General features: G+C 43.5%; 1 protein-coding gene across 5 annotated transcripts in view; it reads right to left on the bottom strand.

Annotated features, from left to right (window-relative positions):
* The window catches only part of OSBPL3 (oxysterol binding protein like 3), a 59,609-nt gene that overhangs the window by 28,000 nt on the left and 19,454 nt on the right, over positions 1-12,155 (bottom strand). For all 5 annotated transcript variants that reach the window (XM_082193321.1, XM_082193323.1, XM_082193322.1 and 2 more), the window contains 2 exons: positions 11,460-11,616; positions 8,320-8,450 (listed from right to left, as the gene is read on the bottom strand). In XM_082193321.1, coding sequence (XP_082049447.1) covers positions 8,320-8,450; positions 11,460-11,616 — 288 coding nt within the window. The remainder of the gene's footprint in view (positions 1-8,319; positions 8,451-11,459; positions 11,617-12,155) is intronic.

Here is a 12,155-nt window from a genome sequence, read left to right as displayed (position 1 = left end):
CCACATGTTTCTTTATGGGTCTTTTTGCACCGTCAATTAATTCAAAGAGTTTCTCCTTTCCTCTAAAGTAAAGAGTAGATTTAGGTGACGGGAAGTTGCACTTTAGCTGCTTAGAAACTTACTGTGCTACATATTTTATACTAATTTCTAGACACAAAAAGTGTGGTTAACATTGGGCTTAAGCGAAACTATTGTATTCCTATTGCACACTGTAACATTTAAAGTGGTTCTTGTGTGCTCTGTCTCACCTGAAGACATTGAAATTCGCCTTTGGAATGTACGAAGGTAGGAGACATAGCAAGTGACTTCAGATAAGGCCCTTTATTAGATACTTGGTAAATACACACACACACACACACACACACACACACACACACACACACACATTTTTCTGGGTTATATCTTCGTCTCAAACCATTGCAACACCCATTTCCTCACATTCCTTTGCTTCCTTAGAATGGAATATGACTAACTACTTTGGAATTTACATTGGCTATTTATTTTCTACACAAGGGTTCTCTGTTGCAGATCACCACACACCAAATAACCAAACATCTACCAGTGAGCACTTACCGTGCTTTGCATTAGAAAACTGTAATGGGCATTATAGCGTCTGGGTGAAAATGTCACTTACAAGGTGACTTTTCTCCTGTCAATCTTCAAATTTAGACCAGTTAAAGGAGACCGGAGAAGACAATGGGTTAAAAGTGTAAGACCTACTAACGTCTAAACCAGCCCTGCTTCTATAGAAAAGTTCTAGTGGCCTTGGCATGTAGCCAAACCCATTACAAAGCCCGTGAAAGACAGGAAAAGCACTCTCAGATGGTAATAACGAACTGACATTGAAACTGATTTATGAATAACCAGGGCAAGATCAAACATGCCTCTTCAGCAAGTGGGAGTAAACACTTGCTTTCCTCAAACAGAATATGTTTTTTAGGGCAAGCATGACGAATCACTTGAGAATTTATATTTTTAAATTATTCTACTTAGCTTTAAAAAGAAAGAAAGACATATTTTGAATGAAACTAAGGGCTCGCCCACACTTCTGCTTCTGGACAAGTAGCGTTAACTCAGCTGGCTAGAGATTAATGCTGATCATGCCAAGGTTGTGGGTTTGATCCCTGTACGGGGCAGCTGCATATTCCTGCACTGCAGGGGGTTGGATTAGATGATCATCGGGGTCCCTTTCTACTCTAGGATTCTATGAGCCAATGTAGTTCTATGAGTAGGTACAAGCGGTTTTGACTTTCCCCCAGAAAGCCTGCTCTTTAGTGCTAAATCGAAACCAACAGCAACCCACAGAAAACCCGGTTGCCATTTGCTCCAATTCAACGAAAAACCACTTTGTCCCCAGAATGGCAAATGTCCTGAGATCTTCAGAGCTAGGATGATACCTCAACTTGATGGAAAAGTTGAAAACATCTGAATTTTCCAAGTGTGTATGTCTGCCCCTCCTTTATTGATAAAATCAGGTGAGGCAAAAATTGGTTAATTAAGACTTTTGCTCTGATCTTTAAGGGGTCATTTCGAGCCCAAATGCATCTAGATAAAAAGGTACCAGTTCCCTTTAGGATTGGAGCTTAGCTGTAATATCAAGTTGTTGTTTTTAAAAATAAGCCCGATCCCTGGATTTTCATTGGTACTCCAGTGCATGAGGAGGTCAAGTTTAATCCTACTTGATGAAAAGTGACCCATGTGCTGCAAGAGGCAATGGAAAAAACTCCCACTGGCACTAGGAAGACTTTTCCCCTTCAGACTCACTGCCACAACAGGATCACATCGGCAGGATCCTGGCTGGGGAGAGAAGGGTTAAACCTTTTCTCCCTGGGCACTAGACCTGATGCAAAACACTCCTCCCCCACAGATTAATTTTTTTAAAAAACCAACCTGTTTCAGCTGCAAGCTATGTTATTAACCAATGCGTAGTCCTAAAATCCCCTGGGCTCTCAAGTTGGTCAGTTTAGGACCTGGCAACCTTAAATGGCCCATTAATGTGGTCTGATCTATATTCAGCTACAGACTAATCTTAGCTCAGGGGAAATGTGTCAGGGGCTGGATCCCAGGGTGGAGTCAAATGTGGGCATCTCTCACATTCACAAGCACCATCCCTATCAATCTGTCTCAAGAAGAACACCCCCTTGATCCACCAGCTACCCCCGTGGTTCCCAACGTGGAGCACACGCCCCACAGGGGGTCAACTTGATTTTTAGGGGGGGGGCAATTCGAGAATGACTTATTAACAGTTAATGGTCTTTTAGGCTTCCTCCACGTGAATAGGAATTCACTTTTTGAATAATAAGAATTATATGTCACCGGGGAGGGGGTGGGAATCAGGATTTTAGAGATGCTTAAGTCGGGCATGGCCAAAAAAAGGTTGGGAATCCTTAATCTGCTCAGTCTCCTTTATGCATACACACACAATTCTCTGTCTGTCTGTCTCTCTGTGCATCCATCCATCCATCCATCCATCCAACTAGCCATCCATGTACCTTCATACCTACTTACCTAAACACACAAAATACACACACTGCAATTGGAGTTTTTCCACCAGTGCACATAACAGATCCAGAATGATCCCCAGGCCTTGCATTGGCAAAAAGGGAATTGAGCTGTGGGATCCCTTTCATCATGGGGTAGTTTTTTGACAATGCAAATCTGCAGGCGTGGGCCCCCCCTAATCTGGACTGAGATCCTAGCAGAGAGGAAAGGTTTAGAGCCCTTCTATCATCTACCTCAGCTTCCCAATCCACATCTGGTTTACTACTACTATTATGCCCCTGCTTTTCCTTTCAGTAGCCAGAAGGGAGTTGAGTCCTGGTGGCTGGGTGGAAAGCACGGGTCAGAGGATCACGGGTCAGAGGATCCCCATCCTGTCTCCATATTTTATTTTATTTTTGAGATAGTTGGAGATGCTCCATACTCTTCTCAAGATAATAAATTTTACTCTTTCGCCCATTCTATCTCATGTCCCATCTTTAGGCACTTTTACATATACAGAATGAAATTTCAAAGGAACGCGATGTTGCTATTAAAGAAGCGGCAAAGGAAAATGCCATGGCATTTGTTGTTTCAGGCTTTTAATAACCTTAGATGTCAACAAGAAGCTATGAATGTGGAGGCAATGCTGAAGTCCTCCTTTAACACTTGTAAATCAAGATACCGCATTCTTCTATCAATAGCCGCCCCTGCCCCCCAGACACACACAATTAAAAATATGTTTTAAAATCTGTCAAAACTGTCCAGCAGTAAACAGGGACTTTGGCTCCCTGTCTGGTGCCAGTTCTATTTACTGAACTGTGATAGTTCTTTGGGGAGAAAGAGCTCAAAATACACCTAACATTTACCAGAGTATTAGAATTATTGAGCGCCCAACATGAAACCCAACACACTCCATTTTCCTGAGCAAAATCACAGCCCTTCCTTCTGTGGCCTTCGAAACCAGTTAGTAGTTAAGGGGGATGGGTCTCCTTCCCTACGCCGGTAATCCAAGCATCCATTTCTCATCAGGCATCAATTCTTTCCTATGTGGCTGGGAGTAATGCCAGAGGACCACTTTCATTAACTGCTTTTGAATTGTATCCTCTCGTTCCTGGGGGCATTTGGCAGGGTCAATCGTGTTTACACCTTTTTTGCCAAGCGCTTCCTCCCTAGCATTTCCTGGAGACGTTTAGCTATAGTCAATATTTCTTCTAGGAATACATCCAGGTGTTTCAAGGCCATTTCTTGTCTGTGACTTGTCAGACCAAACACTGTCTGCATGTGTTTACATGGCCAAAAAACAAGCTGCAATAAGGCGCGTTCAGCAGCTTGAAACAGTGTTCGAAGGCCTGTTTTGGACTCCCAAACCATTTCGGAGGTAAACCATTGTTGACGGTAACTGATCTGGTCGCACTGACAAGCTATAGCTACTATGAACCAAGGAGAAAGGAGTGAATACGAGTGAACTTTGCGTATATTTGTGTGCAGGGTAGAGTGTTCAGGATCAGCACCAACAGGTATCTGGGAAGGTTTCCAGTTACTACTGTCTCAATAATGGCAGACTTTGTTTGTGAAAGAGTAAGAGAAGGAAGAATACAATACTCTTTTCTGAGATAAGAAAGAAAAGGAAGGTGCTCATCTTCCCTCCCATTATGTTTGGACAGAGAAAAGCAAACCAACGAAATCTGCTTGACCGAGTGTCTTAAATAGACAGCACCAAACACCAAGTGTTAAAACATTCAGGGAAAATATGTAGTATGAAACAAGATTTACTAGTAGGACTTCCTCACTGTGCCTCGTGGCTGTGAATTCCGTTAAGTTACATGACGTGTTGCAGGAAAAAATGTCTGCAGTATTGCTTCCTAACACTGCCTGAACTCATTTTTCTTGCGCAGAAAGGCGCAGGAGAGAGGAAATAACTCCAGAGCATGTCCAACTGCAACAAACGGCAGGGAAGAGAGTGATAACTGCTCGGGGTTCGAAATCCACCCATGCCTTGTGCCTGCTTTGTTGTCCGGAGAATATTCTCACCTCACATCACTAGTTGTCCTAGGGCCTAGGCAAATTATATCTAGTTCCACGCTCACTGTTGCTCCTCTCTGCAGACATAATGCCCCTGATCTTGGAAGCTCAATTTAGTTATTATGGCTGATAGAATCTACCTATGGGTGGAGATTTTAGTAGAGAGGCTTTTGATAAGACGGAGCAGAAAGAAGTTTCTTAAGAAGTCTGTGTGGGACTTGCAGCATTCCTGCTTTGGGGGGAGAAACCATCTGCCACTGACAACCCCTGTGCATTTTGCTGGTTCAGGCACAAATACCAGCTTGCCAAGGCTGGGCAGAGCTGAAAGGAGAAACAGGCAGCTGAAAGGTTGCACTTCCAACAGAGTTCCGTAAAATATGGCTGAATAGTTTGGCACTCAGCCTGAGGTTTTATTCTAGGAAAAATCCCCGAAAAAAGCCAAGGTATTGTATCCAGAACAAGAGTGTACAGCAATCAAGAGCTGCAGGATGCAGAATATTTAAGCCAGAAAAATGGGACGCAGCATTAGCGCATGATTACTGTGCCGTGAATTTAATAGTACCGTGTTTTAAAATGATTTTATAACTCCATTTTGTGGGACCTTTGGAGAACAGTAATCTTCCTGTACATACAGTAACACTTTTATGCACTCTATGGCTGTTTTTATTCTAGAAAGCGAGTAAAATTCTAATGTTGCTTGTTGCCGTTTTCTCATCCATCTTTACAAAAGTCAGTGGCTAAAATGGCTAAGAAACTGAACTAGTGCTAGGAAGTGATGCTCTCCGATTCATGCCTGGCCTATAAATGCGGCAGCATAAAGAGGGAATAAGAGTCATGAAGTGGTAGATGCACAGCATCCCTTCAGATAGGGAGTGCTATCTTTTAAAAAAATGTTCTTCTCTGCACAACCATTTCCAAGCCAGCAGAAAACTAGAGGACTGGTCTAGAACCCCTTTTCCTGGTGTACTTGTTTTTTTTATTTGCTTCAATGACATACCTAAGGGGAGCATGAAAAAGGGCTCACCCCCTTCAAACTGGACCTACAGGATCCTACCAGTTCATCCTGCTCCATGCAAAGGCCTAAGGTGCAGATAAATCCAAATGCTTGCAACCTTAAAAGTGTTCAGAAAGCAACTACCAAATGAGCAGTAGCTGCCACTCTGCATCTACTCCAGCTGAATATGCATTTCTGTCAAGTTAACCGGTCCTTGATTCATTCCTGCCTTCCAACTACAAGTGCATGCCATATGTTCTAACCTAGGAGAGCAGCAGATGCCGTTCTTTCCCCTGTCATAGCTAACAACCCTTAACCTGATGACTCACATCACAGACAGCCCAAGCAGAAGGTATTCTGAAGCCAAACTTCACTGCTAATCACTTCGAGATGCCTCCTGGGAAGAAAGCCACGCACGTAATAAAAATACATAAAACAGTAAGTCATCTTCTCATATTCCCCAGGTCTCAGGCTGGTTTCCAACGCAGGACCTAAGCTGTAAGCCAACATCGTAGGTTTGCCAAGAGAACAGAGCAAGGAGAGCAGGTGAATGCTGGAATGTCATTGAGCATCTAAGGAAGAAGAGTAATCTGGTTTTAAGCTTCAGCTTGTTTAGCAGCAGTAGCATCAAGTTAGCAAAAACCTCGCCTGATTTTGTTATCACAAAAAGAAAGAAAGTGTGAAATGCCTTCTACCCAACACATAGCATTGCAGACAGGGCACATACTAAAAAATCTTCACAATAAAAGTAAAACAGCCTTTTAAAGCCCTAAACGGCCTCGGTCCTGTATACCTGAAGGAGCGTCTCCACCTCCATCATCCAGCCCAGACACTGAGGTCCAGGGCTGAGGGCCTTCTGGCGGTTCCCTCACTGTGAGAAGTGAGGTTACAGGGAACCAAGCAGAGGGCCTTCTCGGTAGTGGCGCCTGCCCTGTGGAACGCCCTCCCAGCAGATGTCAAGGCAATAAACAACTATTTTACTTTTAAAAGACAACTGTTTAGGGAAGTTTTTAATGTCTGATGTTGTATTGTTTTTAATATTCAGCTGGAAGCTGCCCAGAGTGGCTGGGGAAACCCAGCCAGATGGCAGGGTATGAATAATAAATTATTATTATATTAATATTTTAAAAATGAACTACACCTACATGGACTTTGAGAAATACTCAGTTTAATCTGTTGTTGACTAATTCCCCACAATTTCTAAAAACTACTTTATAGGTACTGAGTAAGTTTATTAATATTTATACAATGCCCACATATTGCTTGCCTAGAGTCTTTGAGTTATAGGGGGCCTCTAGTGCTCAATGCAGAAAATCCAGAGTTTGCGTTTCCTCCATAATCCAGCCTCTGCATGAAGACTGTGGAAGAGTGAGCAAGAGCCCACTACCCATCTTGGTCATGGGCCCTATTGCCGAACAAGTAAGAAACTAACGCTGAAAAATCCATCACTGATACACCTGATATCAGGGAGGAGAAGGAGAACTCTGAACCTAAACCTCCACTTGCTTTGCAGCTATACTCATTGGTGAGAAAGGCTTTGGGAGCAAACCCCAAGGAAAAATCCCTACCCATTGCCTTGTGGGATATTTTGGGGAGACCAAAGGGTTAAGGAGTAAACCCTACACAAATCTGGAGTGGAGTCCCTAAGATGGTTGGATGGCGCCTTGTACGTCTCCTTCTTCCAACTCCTATAGCCAAGTGGATGCCAAATGTATTGCTCTGCTTTCCTTTGGCCCACAAGCAAAGCTGGGGTGGGTGGGTCTTGCCATCTGGACAGCCCAGGACCTCCATACACTCTGCCCAGGCTTGTGCTCACTTCAGTGCTGCTAACACAGCAAAAACAATGCTGGAGGCAGCAGTTATGAGTAACTGGTCTCTGCAGCCACAACAGGCGCTGTGATTCTCCAGCAGTTTAACTTCACCCCTGGAGGTGCACTCCATTGTCTCTCGAAGACAGATGGATTCCAACAATGGACATACTTGGTTTAGTCTACTTTACCGCCCCCCCAAAAATCTCCCTGTGCATTATAAAGCTGCCTTGAGTTCTGTCACCTGATCCCACGGCCCAGAAAAATAGCAGACTCAGCCAAGAAGCAGAACACACACCAGAGCTATGCAGATAGTTCTCAGTATCTCTCAATGAACTATATAAAGCAAAGGAAAAAGGGCTAAAATCCGAGCCGCGGTTAAGTGCGTTGGGAACACACTCTGGACATAATCAGATTCATGTCTCAAGTAGCCCATATTGTTGCTTTCAACTACTCTACTTCTCATTCCGCCATGTAGCAGAAAGGCTATCGTTCATTCCCATGAGGAAAAAGGAAAGAACTTGGGACACAACATTGCTTAAGATGCAAGACCTGCCCACATGATGCGTAGAGGAGTCTTTCCCAACCAGGTGCCCTCAAGTTGTTTTGGACAACTCCCATGATCCTCAACTATTAGCTGTGCTGGCATGATTTGTAGTCCAAAATCTCTCAAGGACCCCAAGTTGGGGAAGGTTGGTTTAGGGGTTTGCAACATAAATCTGTATGTTCAGCACACAGACAAACATCGTGTCTCCTTTGAACACCCCTTAGACATACAACGTTGTTCATATGCAACCTGGCACTCCAATGATTGACAACTCATGACCGAAAGAAATGAATATGCACACATCAAAAGGTTCAGGTCACGAAAGGCTCCTCATGCATTCGATGGCATTCCATCGGTCTTATTTCAGTGAGTTGTAAACACAGGCAAAGATCAAACCAAGACGAGATAAGCAAGTGATTTATGAGGCATGCCTCTGAACATCAGAGCAATCAATGTGGGTCACTTACAGATGATAAGGCATTCTTCAGTCCAGCTATTTGCGCAGATGGAGATGAGGCTGAATCATGTTCAAACATCTGCTGCAGCTTCTCTCTCTCCGTCGAGATCGTACTGAAAGCCGACTTTAAGGTGAAGTACACTACAGAAAATAGTCAAAGGTATAGAAATGACACAAGGGCAAAATGTGTGCAGAGGAGCAGCTGGAGAGACAAACACAGCATGGCAAACAGCGAGAATGAAAACATTTCTATTGCTGATTACAGAAGTGCTTTGCAAGATTTTAATGTAAAAGGGGTTGGGGAAATACAGATTCATAAAATAAACACACACACACACAAAATCCACAAGGTAATGCAACTGTGGGCAATGATTATGATTATTTGCTCATGACCAGATAAGCCTTGTATTTCATTACTCACTTGGCAGCTTTAATGAATTTCATGCAGGTGAGTGAGCAGGCTGGCAGAGAAGCAACAAATCCCTCCAGCCCACCAGCCTGTTCCCTCGGTGGTCAATAGGGAAATGCAAGAGCTGACACAAGAGACAGAGCAATCCCTCCCTCCTTTGCAATTGGTAGCTCAAGTTTCCATGCTGGCTAGAGAAGAGATGGTTTTCCGTCTTCTACGGACAGTATGGAAATGCAACCTACTATTTATTTCTCTTGCTGCTTCACACAATTTTCAAAACAGCGGGAAACCCACAATTTAAAAACCTCAGAGCATGAGAAGAGCTCTCTCTGCTGGATCAGACCAAAGGCCCATCTACTTCAGCACAAGATGCCAGCCTATGGGACCTGGGTGCAACAGTGCTTTCACCCCTTGTGAATCCCAGCAACTGATTTACAGAGGCCTGCTGCCCCCGACACACCACTGGGCACGAGGCTTCTTAGCAGGCTAATAGAAGTCCTGCAGCTTAGTAACTTTTGTGGGCTTGTTTGCAAGGCTTCCCTACTGATCTAATAACTTTTGTATCTGTATTTGGCACTATATTTGGAGTTATCCCACTCTATCCTCTGTGGGAAAGGGTTAAGCTGAGATATTGCAGCCGAGTGGGGATTGGAGCCTAGGTCCAACACGAACTGCTGCGCCAGGCTGCTTCTGGTATAAAAAACAGTGAAAATGAATTTTAAGAGCACTGAGCTTCGGTGTGTTCATTTTCTAAACAACAGAATACAAATGAACAGGAAGTAAGGAATGCAAAGTTCAGGGTTAGGTTAGTTATTTTCATGTTATGTACATCTGCAGCCTTAAGTAAAAAATAACTTGACATGTTATCACTGCAAGATACCAGGAAATATGTAACACCAGCTAATGGTGGGCCTGCACGATGTTACTACCGATTGCTTAATTGTAACCTTGTCATTGGGCACTTTTCCCAGCTGAAGTCAATGTTCAAAGTCACCATGTAATGACAGCTACAGGGCTCTAGGTCACAGTTTCAGTCCTTATATGAATGTGTTATCCTGAATCCTTTGTAAGAGGGACAGACTACAAACGTATACTAATGACGATACAGGGAAGGATGGCAGCAGGAGGAACCAAGATACCTCTGAGGCACGGCTTCTCTGGGTGCATAATTAAGTATTTCATCATTATGCTGATGGCAAGTAAAGGTAAAGGACCCCTGGATGGTTAAGTCCAGTCAAAGGCGACTATGAGGTGCGACACTCATCTCGCTTTTCAGGCCGAGGGAGCCGGCGTTTGTCCACAGACAGCTTTCTGGGTCATGTGGCCAACATGATTAAACCGCTTCTGGCGCAACGGAACACCGTGACAGAAACCAGAGCACACAGAAACGCCGTTTACCTTCCCGCCAGAGCGGTACCTATTTATCTACTTGCACTGGTGTGCTTTCAAACTTCTAGGTTGGCAGGAGCTGGGACAGAGCAACGCGAGCTCACTCTGTTGCGAAGATTTGAACCACCAACCTTCTGATTGGCAAGCCCAAGAGGCTCAGTGGTTTAGACCATAGCGCCATCCATGTTCCCCTATGCTGGGATAGCTCAATTGGTAGAGCAAGAGACTCTTGATCTCTAGGCGGTGGTTTTGAGTCCCATGTTGGGGGGAAATATTCCTGCACTGCAGGGAGTTGGACTTGATCATCCTTGGGGTTCCCTTCCAACTCTACAGTTCTGTGATTCTGCACAAACACAGCTTCACCACCTAACCCTGAGCAAAGCCTGAACTAAATAATGGATTTAATAATACATAGCAACATGGGGATTTAAAGCAGCTTCAAAAGCCAGAGTTTTACCTACAAAAAAGATGGTGTGAGGTGTGAGGTCACGGAATATTTTCTGTGATTAATGAAATGTGTTTTTTTTAAAAAAAATCCTTTTTATAAAAGACTTGAATAATTATCTCTGTCATTTCCAAAGTTCCCTTTCCCTTTACAACTAGAACACTGTTAAAATGAATGCAGGTGGTACGATTTAGCAGACATACTAATAACATGTGAGCTGCTGGTTTATTTATTAATCTTGCAAAAGAGCTGACTAGTGCCAGCTTGAGCTGGCCTCATAGCGCCTTAAAATGATTTCCCCCCCTCTCTTCGGCATCCACTAAAAATAGGTTACTACCATAGCAACCCCCTTACATCACAAATGCCAACTATAAAATTCAGGAAGCTGCATTCAACATCTGTACACATAAACCAGATGCAATATACAGCTGCATTTTCAGATAAAGACTTTCACAACTGCTCTTCAGGTTAGAAGATTCCCTAGACTTACATAAACAGTTCAAAAATGGATTAGATTGCCACAAATATTCATGAGGGGCGTTGGATGAAGGCCAGCTTCAGAGAATTATGATGAATGGGGAGGATTTGCAAAATGGACCTGAGCGTTCTTTTCTAGATGCCTCCTTAATATGCGCGCATACATAAAGTTATGCATTAATTCAGATAAGGCTGAAAGAAACAATAATTAGTCTGGTTCAAGCTGTTCAAAAGAAGGTCCACAGCTCAAATCACAATTCCATACTTCGATAACTCTTTCATTGTGCAAGAGGCATTTTAAAAGCAACTGAATTCTTACAACATTAACTGCGCATCACTTTTTTACTGGATTTATCACAAATCCCACCTCTAACTTCCATGTTGTTGTGGGTTTTTTAAAAAAATTGTCACTGAGCAAAATCCCATTTACCTTTGTGTGCTATGTGACACAAGTCCTCTTGCATTTTAGAGAATTCCGATGTGGTTTCGGAACCATTAGAGTAAATTTTCTCTTCGCCAAAATCTAATGTGGATAAATTGGGGTTGGAAGCGTGCAGTCTCAATGGAGCAGAAAGAACAGTTGGTACCTATAAGGAACACACACCGGCGGTGCGATATTAGTACAAAAGGTTCCAGGTTGCCAGCAACTTACATTCAAGATTCAGAAAGGAAGGGAAAGACATTGATCTGAAGCAGACCATTGCCACTTGCAAACCAGAAGAACCCCCCGTACCCTACTGCACCCACATTTTACGCCACAGATTTGTCCATGTAGCTTACCCAAACCCTTAGTTAAGGGTTTTGAAGTTTCGCTTGAGCATTTCAAGTGGTGCTCTTCATCTCTGCACCTTCCTCATTGAAGCTTTCCTTCCTGCTGTTTCTCTTCTCACTTCAGATTGCTCAGAAAATCGATGCTGAGCTACTCTCTTCCCATTAAGTTATCCCCTCTATCCTGAACCCTCTGCTCCAGTTTCCTTCCCTAGATCTCACCCTGAAAACTCTCCTGCTCCCTATTCACAATTATAGTTCCTTCACTTGCTCACTCTATTCTACCCAGAGTCATTTGCCAACAATTTCCTTCTGCCTCCTTTGCCTGGGAACTTCCTTATTCCTTGAACACCATCAC

This window comes from Podarcis vaucheri, assembly GCF_965113315.1.
Source record: "Podarcis vaucheri genome assembly, chromosome: 12".
Classification (NCBI taxonomy): Eukaryota; Metazoa; Chordata; class Lepidosauria; order Squamata; family Lacertidae; genus Podarcis; species Podarcis vaucheri.
Note: the sequence above shows the minus strand (reverse complement) of the source record. Positions and strands in the feature narration are given on the sequence as shown.